This window comes from Microcaecilia unicolor, chromosome 2 (genome assembly GCF_901765095.1).
Source record: "Microcaecilia unicolor chromosome 2, aMicUni1.1, whole genome shotgun sequence".
NCBI lineage: Eukaryota > Metazoa > Chordata > Amphibia > Gymnophiona > Siphonopidae > Microcaecilia > Microcaecilia unicolor.
The window spans coordinates 620035131-620054052 of NC_044032.1; the positions used below are offsets into that span (position 1 = coordinate 620035131).

Consider the following 18922-nt stretch of genomic DNA (forward strand, 5'->3'; position numbering starts at 1 on the left):
ATGCCTATCAGGTTGAACAAGACAATGTCAGTCAGACTAGAAAGAGTTAGAAGCGATTCAGAAGAAGTTTGACCCTTCTGCTCCTCTCTGATTCTGTCACTCTGCAAGATAGGAATGTAAAATCTTTTTTAAAGGACAATCTATGGAAGGGAACAAGAGATACAATAGACAGAATGAAGAGAATACACATCTGTTAAAAGAGAGAAGTCTAGGAAGAGGGAGAGTGAGAGGAAATTACAGAAAACCTTCCTTCCTGCAAATAAGGGGGTAGTTAACATCTCATCATATCAATTGACCAACACAGCTATAACAAAAATGCCTCTTGTTCCCAGATTAAAAAATAATGCCTTGAACACCCACACTGATCTATTTAACCAGGAAACTGATAATTCAACAGTATTGCACAGAACATTCCGGTCAGTACATTGAGATTTCCTGAATTAAGAAGGAATCAAAATGGATTCCTCCAGGTCCCACACATCTGGTTATCCACACATTTGAACAGGTAGCACTATGTGACATTCAAAAACTTGAAAAACAAGAATCATTCGATGTATTACAATTTAATAAGGAACGAAAAGAAAGAAATGCAGTCCCTCAAAGACAATACAAACATAATCATTAAACCAGCTGACAAGTGTATTGGGATTGTCATCATGGACAGGAGTAATGAGTGATGAAGTCATATGACAAAGAATATTACAAAGAGATCCAACCCTTCTTTTAAGCTAAAAGATAGATGGACACTCTCATTCAGATACGGACTCCCTTTCTTACCTGAAATGAGAAAGATTTTATTACGCCACATCCTACAGTTCCCATCATTTACATCTTACCTAAGATATAGAAGTCATTGGCAAACCCTCCAGAATGACCCTATCTGGGACCCTCCTAGAACCACTCTCCAAATTTGTAGATATCTACCAACAGTCCACAAGAAGACACCATCAACATCAGACAGGCCTTAACAGTGAAAGCTATTTCAGTATACCAACAGAATTCATTGTTGAGACGGCCAGATCTGCATAGACTGAGAAAGATTTTTCTTTTAATAAGTAATTTATAATCAGATCAAAAGAACAGCGATGAGTGCAGCAATGGCACCTGACATGATGAATTTGAAAAGAAGATGCTTGCTGACAATCCATTTGCACAACACATGATCTGGGATAATGATGAAATCGCTGTAAAAACTTTACACATGGTTGAGGCTATGCTTTATGGTCTACGGTACTATGTAAGCCACATTGAGCCTGCAAATAGGTGGGAAAATGTGGGATACAAATGTAACAAACAAACAAATAAAAAAATAAACAAACAAACAAACAGGGACAAGAACTTGTCCTTCGAGATATCATATGAACAAGATTGCATCCATTTTTTAGATATCACTATCTGTAAAGAAAATGGAAAGTTCACTACCAATATTTATTGGAAGCCCACAGATACCAACAAACTCCTACTTTTCAAGAGTTTTCAATCTGCCTACAGGACAGTTTTTAAGGTTATGTCACTTATGTTCTAACACTCAAAATTATAAGTACATAAGTATTGCCATACTGGGAAAGACCCAAGGTCCATCAAGCCCAGCATCCTGTTTCCAACAGTGGCCAATCCAGGTCACAAATACTTGGCAAGATCCCAAAAAAGTACAAAACATTTTATACTGCTTATCCCAGAAATAGTGGATTTTTCCCCAAGTCCATTTAATAATGGTCTATGGACTTTTCCTATAGGAAGTCGTCCAAACCTTTTTAAAACTCTGCTAAGCTAACCTCCTTTACCACTTCTATGGCAACGAATTCCACAGTTTAATTACACGTTGAGAGAAGAAATATTTTCTCCGATTCGTTTTAAATTTACTACACTGCAGCTTCATTGCATGCCCCCTAGTCCTAGTATTTTTGGAAAGCGTGGACGCTTCACATCTACCCGTTCAACTCCACTCATTATTTTATAGACCTCTATCATATCTCCCCTCAGCCGCCTTTTCTCCAAGCTGAAGAGCCCTAGCTGCTTTAGCCTTTCCTCGTAGGGAAATCGTCCCACCCCCTTTATCATTTTCGTCGCCCTTCTCTACACCTTTTCTAATTCCACTATGAGGCTTATTTTCAAAGCACTTAGCCTCTCAAAGTTCCATAGAAACATATGGAACTTAGCCTCCCAAAGTGCTTTGAAAATATGCCTCTATATGTTTTTTGAGATGCGGCGACCAGAATTGAACACAATATTCGAGGTGCGGTTGCACCATGGAGCGATATAAAGGCATTATAACATTCTCATTTTTGTTTTCCATTCCTTTCCTAATAATACCTAACATTCTATTTGCTTTCTTAGACGCAGCAGCACACTGAGCAGGTTTCAATGTATCATCAATGATGACAACTCCTAGATCCTTTTCTTGGTCCGTGACTCCTAATGTGGAACCTTGCATGACGCAGCTATAATTCAGGTTCCTCTTTCCCACATGCATCACTTTGCACTTGCTCACATTAAACGTCATCTGCAATTTAGATGCCCAGTCTCCCAGTCTCGTAAGGTCCTCTTGTAATTTTTCACAATCCTCCCGCGATTTAACGACTTTTGAATAACTTTGTGTCATCAGCAAATTTAATTACCTCACTAGTTACTCCTATCTCTAGGTCATTTATAAATATGCTAAAAAGCAGTGATCCCAGCACAGACCCCTGGGGAATCCCACTAACTACCCTTTTCCATTTAGAATACTGACCATTTAACCCTACTCTCTGTTTTCTATCTTTTAACCAGTTTTTAATCTACAATAGAACACTATCTCCTATCCCATGACTCTCCAATTTCCTTTGGAGTCTTTCATGAGGTACTTTGCCAAACGCCTTCTGAAAATCCAGATACACAATATCAACCCGCTTAGCTTTATCCATATGGATAAGGCCACAAATATGAAATATCAATTTGTAGCAAAGAAATATTCCACAGATGTGATAAATGAAGCCTACAACAGAGCATTACATTCAGAGATTCACTATTAGAACAATGCACTAAAAAACAAAATCACTTCATATGTTTACTAGACTTTTGTTCCCGCGCTCCAGGTCTCTGAACACTCTGCGCAAGTAAATGTGGGCACTAGTACGACGCTAATGGCCTGTAGTGCCTACGTTTACTTTTGAGCATTGGGGCTTAAGACTTTAAATCAGATACGGGCAGAGTTTAAAAATACCATCTTGGAAGCCCAGACCAGATGTATTCCATCTATCAAAAAAGGTGAAAAAAAAAAAAAAAAAGAGTCAAATGATAGTGGGCATGCTTAAAAGGCGAGGTGAAAGATTATTAGAGCCTAAAGATCATCTTTCAGAAAATAGAAAAATTATCTGAATGAAAAAAACTGGAAATAGCATAAGCAATAGCAAGTTAAATGCAAGGCATTGATTAAGAAGGCTACGAGAGAATTTGAAAAGAAGGGTTAGAAGGAAAAGTTTGCTTTCTACAAAACACCACAAAGATCTGTAAGAGTGGACACCCCAGAGGGAGGAGACAACATAAGAAGTAATCTACAAAAGTTAGAAGAATAATCTTAATATTTTGCAGTTCAAATTTAAATGCAAAAAAGTGCAGAGTGATGAACTTGGAGAGTTGAAATCCAAAGGGGCTCTATGTGCTGAGGGGGGGGGGGGGGGGGGGGGGCAAGAGGTTAATATGGTCAGACTTGGAGAGGGACCTTGGGGTGATAGTGTTGGAGGATCTCAAGGCTGTAAAACAATGTGACAAGGTGGTGGCCATAGCTGAAAGATGCTGGGCTGCATAGAGGAAGGCATAACCATCAGAAGAAAAGAGGTGCTACTGTCCCAATACTAGTCATGGGTGAGGCCTCACTTCAAGTATTATGTTCAGGTTTGCAGGCTGTATCTCATCCAGAACATAAACAACATTTGAAGCAGTTCAGAGGAAGGAGACAAAAATGGATAGGGTTGTGCCAAAAGATGTATGAGGAGACTTGAAGATCTGGAGAGCTAGGGGAGATATGATACAGACATTAAATACTTAAAAGGTATTAATATACAAACAAATCTTTTCCAGATATGGGGAAGAGGCACAACCAGAGGACATAAGTTGAGGTTGCAGGGTGGTAGACTTCAAAATAATGTCAGGAAATACGTTTTTTATGGAGAGAGTAATATTATATTACATTGCAATTTATAGCCCGCTAAACACCCTAACGAGTCCTAAGCAGATTACAAAACAACAGAACCAACTGTATCTGGGAATTACATATAATAGTTATGAAATCAATATTCTGGATTTCCCAATAAATTTTCTGAACAATTTAGTGACACTGAGCTACACCGGTGTTGAGGGAGATATCACTTTCTCCTCCTGCCCGAGAAACAGAAAAGTGACAACAGCACCGGCGCTTCAACCCCCACTTCACCACGGCACCTTAGGTGGCAGTGGGACTCATTTTCAAAGCACTGTGTTTACTAAGGTGCGCTATGGGCGTGTTAGCATTTTTAACGCACGTAAATGGTTTACACACGTTAAACGCTAATGCACCCATAGAAATGTATAAATATGTTAGCGTTTAATGCACCTTAAATTTAAAGGCGCGGTAGAAACGCTAACACACCTTAGTAAACATACCCCGAAGTGTTCTGAAAATATGCCTTACTGCCTAGTAATCAGCAAAATCCTTCTTCAGCACTTAACACCACTCTCATGGATCCCTATAAAGAAAGGGGATGGAATCAAATCAAAATAAAACTTAAATGACCTCAGTGGCTGGAGCGGGCTCATCAGCAACTTCAGCAGTTGGAAATTAAGGCCAGTGCCAGGTAGACTTCTACAGTCCCCAAAATTGCAAAGGCAGATCAGAATCAAGGATCACACGTACTTAATATGCTATGATTATAAGTGCTGTGTATCACTGTGGAGGAGGGGAAGACGTCTTAAGGTTGAAATTAGTGGGTAAAATATTATGTATTGATGTATTGATAATGTATGTGACTGTGCCTGCAGCTATAATGATTGAAAAAACAATTTGGGGGCTACTGGCATGGTATGTGGTATTATGTTCCAAGATTCATATAACTGCCTATATGAGGTCGGCATGGTGGCAAATTGATGACAGCCTTGTTTGTGATATCAGTGTTTAACCATGAAGAAGTGCCAGATACAACCTTGTTGGGCACACTGGGATGGACCATACAGCCATCATTTATTATGCTAGGGGGATAAGTCAGCGGAAATCTTCTTAACAACAACAACCTGATTGACTTATCCAGTTAAGTGGATTAAGATCTACTGAATAATAGTTCTATACTCTTTAAGAAAAGAAGGAATAAGAGAGATATGATTCAAAAATTCAAATGTCATGCAAGCATCAATATGATATCACAAAGTAAATATTTACCCTAGAATGCAAAGCACAAAACGGGGGGGGGGGGGGGGGGGGGGGGCGAAATCAAATCATTACAGGAAACTTAAAGGAAGGACGGTCAAAAAAGTGTAAGAAAATACTTTTTTTTTTTTTTCATTTAAAGGACAGCAGACCCCTGACACAGTTTCAGCAAAGCGAAGATACTTACCTGTAGCAGGTATTCTCCGAGGACAGCAGGCTGATTGTTTTCACATGTGGGTCGACGTCCGCGTCGGCCCAGGAAACAGCAAATTTTTCACCAGCAAAAATAAAAAGTTTTGCCAGAGCCTTCTGGTGTGTGAACCGCGCATGACTTCCAGCCCATTGTGTGAGTGTGCCTCCTCAGTTAACTGAAAAGCATATAAACAAACAAACAAACAACAACAACTCCAAAGGAGAGGTGGGCGGGTTTGTGAGAACAATCAACCTGCTGTCCTCGGAGAATGCCTGCTACAGGTAAGTATCTTCGCTTTCTCCGAGGACAAGCAGGCTGCTTGTTGTCACATGTGGGGTATCCCTAGCACCCAGGCTCAGTGGCGTACCATGGGGGGGGGGGGGCGGTGGGGGCAGTCCGCCCCGGGTGCATGCCGCTGGGGGGGTGCCGCGGCGCGCGTCTGTCAGCTCCGAATTCGCTAACTTCGCTCGTTCGCTGCAGCTCCCTCTGCCCCGGAACAGGTTACTTCCACAGAGGGGGTGCCCCACGCTCGGAAGATCTTGCGGGCTACTCCCATCTTCAGTGACCACTCGTGAGGTTGCATTATCCTGCTCAGTCTGTCGGCCAGACTGTTGTTTAGACCCGCCAGATAAGTGGCTAGCAGAAACATGCTGTGCGCCCAAAGCTACATCTGGACAGCTTCCTGACAGAGAGGGCGAGATCCGGTGCACCTCTGCTTGCTGGTGTAATACATAACAGTGCCGTAGCAAGGGCGGCTGACACCCGGGGCGGGTCGCCGGGGCGCACCCCCCCCCCGGGTGCAGCATGGTGCTCCCCCCCTCGGCGCGCACCCTCCCCCCCAGAGCGCATTCTTACATGAATTAGAAAGCGAGGGGCGGGCGAGAGGGCAGATCCGCCCCCGAGTGGACGTCGCTGGGAGCTGCGTCGGCTCCGCTAGTTCCTTGCTCTCTCTGCCCCGGTACAGGAAGTAACCTGTTCTGGGCAGAGGGAGCAGGGAACCAGCGGAGCCGACACCCCCCCAGTGGCGTGCACCTGGGGCGGACCGCCCCCCCTTCCTACTCCACTGATACATAGCAACCTGATTGTCTGTCTGTCTGAATTAAAATGTTTTGGTTGGACAGCCGATCTCTGAAAGCCAGAAGGCTCTGGCAAAACATTTTATTTTTGCTGGTGAAAAATTTGCCGTTTCCTCGGAGAAAGAGAACTACATACAAAGCAGCTGCAGAACGTTAAGTATAGACAGTACAAAGTAGAAGAACCTCCGTGATGAGTGAGATCTGACAGCACAGCAGCCGGTCGCAAATGGGCAAACTGGGTGATGCAAATAGCTTTTTTGGCTGCTGCCTGCTTGAAACCTTTTATGACCACAGCAATGGACCCGAGGAGGCCTGAAAAACCAAGATGCTGTTAAGGCTGAGCTTAGTTCTGAGTCTGCAAGTTTCAAACATCACCTTCACTTGCTCCCCAACACAAACTACCCAGGAGGATTAACAGTGGCGATGGCCACCATCATTCCCCAGTGCGGGATCTCACCTCCATATCCTGCAGCTCCAACACGCACAGCGGAATCGCCACCAGCAGCGCCACAAAGTATAAGACCACGGCGAGAGGCCGGATCCATCGCCTCCAGTTCCCGCAGGTGCACGGCATGGTGACGCCGAGCTACCGCGGGTCTTGAGGCAGATCTCGCCTTCTGCTCCCCGCCTGACGACAGCAGCGGTGCTCCAGCGCCGGCTTCACCACGGCGCCCTAGGAAGCACACTGCCTAGGAATCCGCAAGCTCTCGGCGCTTAACACCGCTCTCAAGTCTCCTGCGGCCGAATCTTCAACACCACTTCCGCCTTTCAGTCGAGCCCCGCCTCCTCCGCCACCAATTGGCTTGTGTCCCGCGATAATCACGCCCTTCCCTATCGCTCGCATTTTGATTCGGTAGTAGAGCTATCACTCATAGCATTGCTGGCAAGGACGGAAACGAAATAGAGGACGGGAGAAAGACCAAAATCCGACAGATCCCGCCCGCTGGTGAAATCTAGTGCTGTCAATTCAATACATAACAGTGACGTCAAAGGCTGCTCATGTGACGAAATGGTGGGTGGGGGTCCAGCGCCAAACTCAAACTCAATGGGATTAGAGGCTTATTATCTCAAGGAGGTTTCATAGACCTCCTTGGTTTTACTCAAGGTTTAATGACGTCCAATCTGTAGGATGTGTGGTAGCCGTGTTAGTCCCTCCTCCCACCCTGTCAGACTGTCATAGTAATGCTTGAATGTTTTCACTTATATACACTGTCAGCTAGCACATTTGCTTATTTCCGATCTGAGGAAGAAGGGCAACCTTCGAAAGCTAATCAAGAAATGTATTAAGTTATGTCCAATAAAAAAGGTATCATCTTATTTTCTTTTCCATGTTTTATTTTGTTTGATTTCTATTGATAATCTGTAGGATGCAATGAGCAGTTATGGCATGCTAGCTGTATTTTGTACAGCGCTGCGTAACCCTAGTAGCGCTCTAGAAATGTTAAGTAGTAGTAGTAGTGATTAGGAGAAGGCTTGGCATGATTCCCTATTGAAATGACGGCAAGACCAGCTATATTTTAGGAGAAACACAGGGGTAGGTTAATGGTTTGCACTGTAAATAATTAGTATGAATTGGGCAGGAGTATCATGCAGAGATGTTATGCCAGGTCTCAATCATTAGGATTCTGTCTCTCACACTTCTAATCCTGGTCTCAGAGAATACACACAGTTCAGGGGCATAGCCAGACAACAGATTTTGGGTGGGCCTAAACAAGAAGTGGGTGGGCACCAAGTGTTCTCCCCCACTACGACCAGAAAAATATCTCAGCTGGCGGGAAAATGCTTCTTTCCACCTTGGCAGTCTGCAGCAGGCATGCACTGAAAACTGAGCATGTGCAGGAGCCGGTCTCATGGAGAGTAGCGTTTTCATTACCATCAGGGGGGAGTCTTCAGCTGGCAGAGCTTGGGATCCCTACCAGCTACAGCTAAACATGTGCTACTGTTGGGTGGGCCTGAGCCCTAAGTGGGTGGGCCCTGGCCCACCCAGGCCCACCTGTGGCTACGCCACTGGTTCCGGGGCACCACCTAGCTCATCGCAGGGTCAGGGGCAACTCGAGACCCTACATCCAGAAATTATGAATGGGGAGTGAGTCATATCACGAAGAGTATATCAAATGCTGTATGAACAATCTTAGGAGAGAACAAAAAGGAAGATAGTGGAGTATAAGGACTCCAGTAATATTCAGAAAAATTGTAAGGGCAATTTGAGTACTAGAAGAAAGCAAGCTTAAGCGTAATTAAAGTCGCTCCTGCAAGATAAACAAATATAGGTGAGGTCTGAGGCAATGAGAAGTTCTAAGATTACCAATGAAAGGTGTAGTTCACATCAGAATTGTCAGACTCACAGAAACAGAACAAAGCCCTGCAGATCGCAAGGCTTCGTTCTGTTTCTGTGAGTCTGATGTCCCGCACGTTGTACGTGCAGTACATCAGACTCAGAAACAAAACGAAGGAAGAAGACTTCGGCTGGCAGAGGTTGGAGTCCCCCGCCAGCAAAGGTAGCAGACGGCGGCAGCGGGTTGGTGGCTTGCATGAACTGCTGTTGCCCTTACAGTTTCTCCATGTTTTCCATACACCCGCAGCATGCACTGCGCGAGACTCAAAACAAAATAAATACCTGCCTGCCCGGCTAACACTAAACCCTTTAAAGGTTCCCTCTCTTTCAGGGCAGAGTTAACCTCTTTAGCCTGTTGATCCTCTACAAGGCCCAGGGCCCCGGAGGCTAAGGATTCTGGCATCTTCTGGCAAGGTAGGCTCAGATCCCACCACTGCCACAATATGTAGTAACGTGAGGTGAGGGTGGGCTATGGTGCTAGATAAGCCAAGTCACACACATTCAGCAAGTGTCAGGTAAGGGCTCCAGTTCAAAGGAAGGGAAGAATCAATACTCAAAATCAGGGGTGGATTGACAATTCAGGCAACCGGGCAGTGTCCGAGGGTCCAGAGGCTCTGCCCAGATGCCCGCTGCATACTACAGTACTCCCTGGTCCTGCCTTTAAAGGCATGCTGCTGGTAATCTAGGAGTCTGTGTGTGTGTGTGGGGGGGGGGGGGGGGAAACGTATTCTTTCCTGCCTGTTGTGCTGCTGCTATTCCCCCTGCCCGGCACCGCCGTACTTTAAAAATGGCGGCTGAGGCTCCTTGTAGAAGTCTCGTGAGACTGTCAAGACCCGCAAAACTACCACAGGAAGTCTTGACCGCCATTTTGAAAACATGGTGGTGCTGGCAGGCGGGGCAATAGCAGCAGTGCAGCAGGCAGGAAAGAACATGATCCACCTTGCAGAGACCACTAGACCACCAGGGCCCTTCAGGTAGGACGGGGTAGCGGGGGCGTCGGCTGCGGCGGTAGGGGGGCAGCAGTGTGGCAGTAGGCGGTGTGTCGGGCAGCGACCAGGTTGGGTGCCCAGGCCACCCTTAGTGCCTGGGGGGCCTAGACCACTCTCAGTCCGCCCCTACTCAAAACTAGCACAACAGTGTCCTCAGGTGGCCTGCTCCTGCAAAGCAACAACATACATGAATGTCTTTCTTTCAGCAGCAATTTTTACAAGTCTGGCCTGCAGCCAGCCATATCAAAACATAAACTCTTCAAGGTTCTAAGCTGAACTTGGCGTAATTGAACATAGTGGTTACAGTTTCTTAGCTTTGAGGGAAAGGCATCTACAGTGAGCATCACTGCTTCCCTCTGGGCATCCTTAATCTGGCTTTGACTCAGCCTTTTATACTTCTTGGGTCATGTCCTCCTGGCTCCACCCCTCTCATGTCACTTCCCCCTTGGGCAGGACTAGGAGTTTTAAGGTAGGGTTACCATATTTGTGGAGATAGAAATGAGGACACACAAAAATAAAATGCCACCCCGCCGCACAGTCACTTTGACACCTTGAAAAATACTGGTAAAGGTAGCAGAAATGCATTTTCTTCTATTCTCTCCTGAATACAAAATTAGAAAAGATGTACATTTCCAAAAAAGCAAACATCTATGAGCAGCATGTCCCCCTTTCTTTTCCTTCCCATCCATCAGCAGCACACCCACCTCTCTTCTCTCCATCCCCTTCTATCCATGTGCTGCATTTCCCCCTTTTCCCACCCCCACATCCATGTATGTCACCCTCACCAATCTTTTTTTTCCAGCCCCCTCTGTACACCCAAACTCCATCCACCTTTTTTAAAGCCCCCTTCCTCCACACGACTCCATCCATCCATCCATCCATCCATCCATCCATCCCCTCCAGAGTCTGGGTGCCCTCTCCGAGCCTACCTTAATGCTCCCTGGTGGTCTAGTGGTCTCTTCAGGGCAGGAAGGAACCCCACTCTTTACTGCTGCTGCTGCTTCTTCCAAATAGGAAGAACTCAGAGAGTCAGAGTGCAGCACAGCCCATCTCCTGCCAGAAACCCAGACAAATGGGCAGGCTATATAACCCCCCTCCCCCCATGCCTGACAGTTCCCTGGAAAGGAGGACATGTTGGGGGGGGGGGGGGAACCCGGACATATGCTAACTCTATTTTAAGGTGGTCCTGACAATGAGAGGGAGTGTTCTTAAGGGGAACTAGCAGCATCCTATAGACTCCCTCACAGGCCCCTAAGTGAATAGAAATAAAACAAAGCAAAAAATAGAAGATGAAATGATACCTTGTTTATTGGACTATGTGCATTTTTTGGCTACTTTTCAAAGGGAATACCGTCTTCTTTGGGTTGGAAGGTGTTGTCTTCGAAAGCTAGTCAAAAAATATACTATGTTAGTCCAATAAAAAGGTATCATCTTATCTTAAATTATACTTAAAAAGCATAATCTCCAGAAACAAAATAACTCACTCAATTGTCTAACTCTGATCTTTCTGCCAATCCTAAAAATTAAATATAAATCAGTTCTTAAATCATCTTTTATCTTTCAAGCAGCTAAATTTTGGAACGCTTTACCACTGAATATAAGAACCGAAAACAATTAAAAATCATTTTGTAAGTAGTTGAAGACCTTTTTATTCAGGAAATTCTATAATGTTTAATTCCACTTTATACCGAATATTTGATTTGTTTAGTTTATGACATCTCAGAAATATCTGATTTTATTGTAAATCTTCATTGATCAGAATGTTTTCAGTAATTGCGGTATAAAAGTAACCATATCACATTATATCATCTTTTTGTTTTATTTCTATTCATATCCCTTTAAAAGTGGACAAATGCAGCTACCATACCATTTTATTTGCTCTATAAGTGAAAAAGTAGTAAAAATGATGTGACCACTAGAGGGTGATATAGTTCTAAAATTGAAACCAAGTTATATTATATGATAAGTGCAAAGATACATATCATACCATATAGAATATAGTTGCCATGCTAGTTCACTTTAGAGTAATAACTAGAAATAAAGCAAAAGAAAATACATTGATATATTTTTTTTGTTTTGCTTTATTTCTATTTATTACTTTTTAAGTGGGCTTATACGGAATACCATATATCATATAATTCTTAGCCCTCCGATATTTAGCCAGTGGTACTGAGCATTTTGCTGCCTGCCACCGGTGTTATTCCCAGATTCTCATTGCCGGGTCCTACCACAACAGATTTGCTGGTCATCCCATGGAAAATTTTACATTGCGGTGATTGTCCACTAGATTGATAGAATTTTAGAGATGAAATCTGCTTGTCTGGCCTTAAGACTGAAGGGATCCCATGCATTTGATGTTTTTGCATCAGTTCTCAAAGATATTCAAACAGAGTTTGCCATCCGATGAAAAATTGTTAGTACAACAACAACAACAGACTGATTCCAATTTTGAGAAAGCCTTCTCTGAAATTGGATAGCATGATGATGATAACGAAAATGAAGATGCAAGTGATGAATTAACACTACTTCTGATGCAGACAATAATTTTATTTATTTTTGTTACATTTGTACCCTGTGCTTTCCCACTCATGGCAGGCTCAATGCTGCTTACATGAGGCAATGGAGGGTTAAGTGACTTGTCCAGAGTCACAAGGAGCTGCCTGTGCCTGAAGTGGGAATCAAACTCAGTTCCTCAGTTCCCCAGGACCAAAGTCCACCACCCTAACCACTAGGCCACTCCTCCACTGTTGCTACTATTGGAGATTCTACATGGAATGTTGCTATTCCACTAGCAACATTCCATGTAGAAGTCGGCCCTTGCAGATCACCAATGTGGCTGCGCAGGCCAGGGGCGTAGCCAGACACCCAATTTTGGGTGGGCCTGGGCCCAAGATGGGTGGGCAGAAGAACTCCGCCTTGTCCCACAAGTGATTTGGTCTCTCCCTCTCTCGCCTGCATGCCATATGGAGGCATATTTTCAAAGCACTTAGCCTTCCAAAGTTCCATAGGTTTCTATGGAACTTTGGAAGGCTAAGTGCTTTGAAAATATGCCTCCTTGTCTCTCAAACATCCCCCCTCCCTCGCATAAATAGCAGATTTTCACCGGCAGCAAGCAGCAACTAATACACACTGCTCATGTTGACCGCACAGCTTTCCCTCTGATGCAACTTCCTGTTTCCACATAGGTGGGAATACGTCAGAGGGAAGGCTGTGGGGCCAGTGCGAGCAGTATGTATCAGTCGCTGCTTGCTGCAGACAAAGATCTGCTATTTACAAGGTATGCAGGAGGTACAGTTGTTGGGAATTTTCAGCTGGTGGGGCTTGGGGATCTCTGTCAGCCACATCATAGGTGTGCTGCTACTGGGTGGGCCTGAGCCCAAAGTGGGTGGGCCTGGGCCCACCCAAGCCCACCCTTGGCGCAGGCTTCTACATGGAATGTTGCTAGTGGAATAGCAACATTCCATGTAGAATCTCCAATAGTATCTATTTTATTTTTGTTACATTTGTACCCCGGGCTTTCCCACTCATGGCAGGCTCAATGCGGCTTACATATTGTATACAGGTACTTATTTGTACCTGGGGCAATGGAGGGTTAAGTGACTTGTCCAGAGTCACAAGGAGCTGCCTGTGCCTGAAGTGGGAATTGAACTCAGTTCCTCAGTTCCCCAGGACCAAAGTCCACCACCCTAACCACTAGGCCACTCCTCCACTAATAATGGAAATGATGATGATGATGATAAAGTATTTTTTCTTTATGGAAGTTAAGGGGCCCCTTTTACTAAGCCACGGCAAAAAGTGGCCTGCAACAGTGGAAGTGCGTCTTTTCAGTGTGTGCCTGGCCAGTTTTTACCATGTCCTGGAAAAAGGCCTTTTTTTTAAGGGGCCAGAAACCTTATCGCCACCCATTGACTTAGCAGTAAGTTCTCATGCGCTACCTGGGTGGTAGGCATGCAGCGTGCGCTCACTGCCGTTTATCTCCGGGTAAGCTCCATGCGGTACAAAATAGAAAATATTTTCTATTGCGTGTTTTTTTGCTGCATGCCAAATTTAGAATTGCACGCGGTAGCTGGGCGGTAATACCGATTTGGCATGCACTGGACACGCGTAGGCCTTTACACACCTTTGTAAAAGGGGCCTCAAAGTGTTTTAGACGGATTCACTTGATCAATACCTCCAGACCAATCAGAAAACATCAGTAGTATTGCAGCCTGGCCTGATCCGAAGGAACTTATTATCAGACTGAACACTCCACTTCCTGCTAGTGCTGTTGTTGAACCTTTTTAGTTGTGCTGGATTAATGATTCACAAACGCATTCGCATGAGTGACAGCCATTTTCAAAAATTTGTTCTACTTCAGGCAAAATGGATTGTAGAGCAATAAAGTTGTTGAGGTGGCCGTAGCTAGAAGGTTGTTAGGCTGTATAGAGAGAGGTGTGACCAGCAGAAGAAAGGGGTGTTGATGCCCTAGTATAAGTCCTTGGTGAGGTCCCACCTGGAGTATTGTGTTCAGTTTTGGAGGCCGTATCTTGCTAAGGATGTAAAAAGAATTGAAGTGGTGCAAAGAAAAGCTACGAGGTTTATCCTTTGTACCCACTAATACCTTTGACGCATTTCAATTTCGGGTAGACCTTGAAAAATTTATTAGGAGTTTACAATTGAAAATCTATTTTTCGGGCTCTGTCTCTGAAGACCCAGATTCCAGGGTCCACAATAAATCACAATGGTCTCCTCCAATTCCTCCAGACCCTATAGTGACCGCCTTTAAACAATTAGTTCTACGCGATATACATAAGTTTTACGACAAACAAGCTTACAACACTCATGACAACTTGACGAAAGATGAACGCCAAGCTCTCAAACAGTTGAAAAATAATTCTTCGATTGTTATTAAGAGAGCCGACAAGGGCGGAGCTGTTGTAGTACAAAATAAATCTCAGTACATAACAGAAGCAGAACTTCAACTGTCTGACACAATGTCCTATATAGAACTACACCACGATTGTACCTTTCAACTACAACAAATCATTCAAGACATTACACAAGAAGGCCTAGAATGCGGCTTCCTTACACTTAAAGAACATCAGTTCTTAAACAACAAAACTCCAGTGATACCTGTTATGTATTTATTACCGAAAATTCATAAGGACTCAAAAAACCCTCCGGGCAGGCCCATTATGTCTTCAAGAGGATCTTTTTTAGAACCTTTATCGATCTACCTGGATACTTTCCTAAAAGATACGGTACAGCAATGCCCCTCATATATTAAAGATACAAACTATTTTCTTCAGATTTTACGTGATATTCAATTACCACAATCCAGTTGCATTATGCTAACACTAGACATTAAGTCTTTACACACGATGATTCCTCAAGATGAACTTCTGGAAATAGTGGGCGCAGTACTTGATGAAAGACAAAGACCCCATGCAGTACCAACTAAATTTCTTTTATCTTTACTTAAGTTAGCCTTATGTAAGAATTTTTTAAAATTCGGTGACAAGTTCTACATGCAAACATCGGGAGTAGCGATGGGTGCTACTTTTGCCCCCACGATGGCGAACTTGTTCATGGCTGCATTTGAAAAGAAATGGTTATCCATTTCTCCATTCAAGCATAACATCCTTACATGGCGCAGATATATTGATGACATTTTTGCATTATGGACAGGTACCAATGCAGAGCTCAGTGAGTTCCAATTATGGTTAAATGACTGTCATCCACGTATAAAATTCACTGCCACCTCATCAGATAAAACCATACATTTTTTAGATGTTGAAGTTTGTCTAAACCAATGTACCTTTCAGACTAGGGTATACACCAAACCCACAGACAGGAATACTATTTTAGAATACGGCAGCTGTCATCCAAGAACACTTCGCAACAGTTTGCCCTTTTCACAGTTCCTACGTTTTAAACGTATATGTACGGAAGATGCTGACTTCAGACAACAGGCTCATATCTTCAGTTCAAAATTACTATGTAGAAGATACCCTAAAAAGGTCCTTAAACGAGCCTATACCAGGGCCAAATATGTCAATAGAAACTTACTACTGCAAGATACAAAACAAGAATCTCAAGAAGATCAAGTCATGACATTCGTGATGAGATATGTGCAAGGTGGAGAAATAGCATCTAGAATCATCAAACAGCACTGGGATATTATGCGTGCCCATCCTGTCTTTGAAAACTATCGGATGAGAACAGCTTTTTCACGGTCCCGCAATCTAAGTGAAATATTAAGTCCAGCAGATCTCTCCACAACTAGATCGGTATCTAATAGACAACAAGGTAGCCATACTAAATGCAATAAAACAGGCTGCAAAACTTGCCCTTTAACTATTGATTCTACCCAGTTTTGTCATAATGGTATATCATACCAATTGCAACACCACACTACGTGCCGTACAACACACATCATATATTATATCATATGCCCCTGTGAGAAGATTTATATTGGCAAATCTAAAAGATCTTTAAATGCACGAATGGTAGAACACAGATCACGCATAGCAGCCAATACCATGGGTGCACCATTAGTACATCACTGCATCAGTAAACAACACTCCAGTGAATCTTTAAAATGTATGGTTATTGATCATATTATTCCCAATACTCGAGGTGGAAATATCGACAGGCTACTGTTACAAAGAGAGACACGTTGGATTTATCGTCTTAACACACTAGAACCTCATGGACTCAATACTTCCTTGCATTGGAATTGTTTCCTGTAAGAATTAGCTTACACAGCTGTCTCCCACGTCATGATTGGGAGGCGGAGTTTTTGCGTTTGAAAAGCTGAACGCCAGCGCCATTTTTTATCAGATCCTGCCTATATTGAGCATTGTTAAGGTGAGACCAGACGCCATAGACTTACACGGTATGTAAAATATTTAGCAAAAACTAATAGCTTTGTAAATTAAGCATATGTCCTCCGTATTCTAATAGATACATGCCTATCGCCCTTGACAAAGCAAACAACTGCGAAACAGGCTCCTGTCGGGTGGGCATTGATTTCGGAGATCTGATCATGACTCTATAAGTGAAGCGCGAGGGGCACACCAATTGTTTGATCTAAAGCAACACAAGTGACCCGCAGCTTCCAAAGAAGATTGAGATAAGTTATATACATACTTGTCCTATTTGTATTGCTTTGGTTGACTACAACAGAGTTAAACGTTTTTAAAGACTCAGAACCCCATGAGTGCACATGAAATAACTACAAAAAAAGTGATATGGTCACAGTGAGATATTAAGGCACACATATTTAAAATTGAACACAAGGAATTTCACAGAAAGCAAATTTTGTGCACCATAGGAGGTTGGGGGCAGTCAATGATTATATGTCGTCACAAATACATAGGCTCAACAAAAGCCAGACACATATAAGTGTCTATGTGGCTGTATGAGACGTCCCATATATATATATATATATATATATATATATATATATATATATATATATATATATATATATATATATATATATATATATATATATATATATATATATATATATATAGTATATTCCTGTTGTGTCAATGTGCTCTCCTTTTATGAATTTGTGTATTCTACAATAACACTAAGGTAGAGCTTAGCCATTTTTTTTCTTTTTTTGTATATCTTAGAAATAAGCAGTGGATTTTCCCCAAGTCCATTTTAATAATGGCTTATGGACTTTCCTTTTAGGAAACTATCCAAACCTTTTTAAACCCCGCTAATCTAACTGCTTTTACTACATTCTCTGGTAATGAATTCCAGAGTTTAATTACACACTGAGTGAAGAAATATTTTCTCTGATTCATTTTAAATTTACTACTTTGTAGTTTCATTGTGTGCCCCCTAGTCCTATTATTTTTGGATAGAGTAAACAAGGGATTTACTTCTATCTGTTCCATTCCATTCATTATTTTATAGACCTCTGTCATATCTCCCCTCAGCCATCTTTTATCCAAGCTGAAGAGCCCTAGCCACTTTAGCCTTTCCTCATATTGAAGTCATCTAATCCCCTTTATCATTTTAGTCGTCGTTTGTATTTTTTCTAATTCCACTATATCTTTTTTGAGATGCGGTGACCAAAATTGCACATAATATTCAAGGTTGCATCATGGAGCGATACGAAGGCATTATAACGTCCTCATTTTTGTTTTCCATTCCTTTTCTAATAATACCTAACATTCAATTTGCTTTCTTAGCTGCCGCTGCACACTGAGCAAAGGGTTTCAATGTATCATCAACAATGACACCTAGATCCCTTTCCTGGTCAGTGACTCCTAATGTGGAACCTTCATTACATAGCTATAGTTTGGGTTCCTCTTTCCCACATGCATCACTTTGCACTTGCTTACATTAAATGTCATCTGCCATTTGGATGTCCAGTCTCCCAGTCTTGTAAGGTCCTCTTGTAATATTCAAACTGCTAGCTGGATACTAATCTTATAAAGTTAGGACAGCAAAAAAAGCTGTCCAAAATGTGGCCATTTAGCTATCTGGTTAGCAGTTAGAATATTAAAACATATTAATAGACAGCACAGAGGGTAAAGGGAGGTGAAACCTATAGACCAAGTCTCTCCAACTTTTTTTTTATCGAGGGCCACATTTTATATTTATGATTAATGGTTTACTTTATTTGATACTAGTAAATAAGGCCCGTTTCTGACACAAATGAAACGGGCGCTAGCAAGGTTTTCCTCGGAGTGTGTATGTTTGAGAGAGTGTGTGTGAGAGTGACTGTGTGACAGAGAGAGAGTGAGTCTGGGTGCGAGTGTGTGTGTGAGAGAGAGAGTGTATGTGCGTTTGAATGAGTGTGTGCGAGTGCGTTTGTGAGACACAGTGACTGTGAGAGGGAGAGTATGTTTCACACAGATACACTGTGTGTGAGTGTGTGTGAGACAGAGTGTGAGAGAGTATGTTTGTGATACACAGACTGTGTGTGAGCCCGAGAGTGTGTGAGAG

At 43.0% G+C, this 18922-nt stretch overlaps 1 protein-coding gene across 1 annotated transcript in view; it reads right to left on the reverse strand.

Annotated features, from left to right (window-relative positions):
• TMEM184C (transmembrane protein 184C) overlaps nucleotides 1-7429 on the reverse strand; it is a 62323-nt gene extending 54894 nt beyond the window's left edge. The window contains exon 1 of the mRNA XM_030191669.1: nucleotides 7104-7429. Coding sequence (XP_030047529.1) covers nucleotides 7104-7220 — 117 coding nt within the window. The 5' untranslated portion in view covers nucleotides 7221-7429. The remainder of the gene's footprint in view (nucleotides 1-7103) is intronic.
• Nucleotides 7430-18922: the final 11493 nt, after the last annotated feature.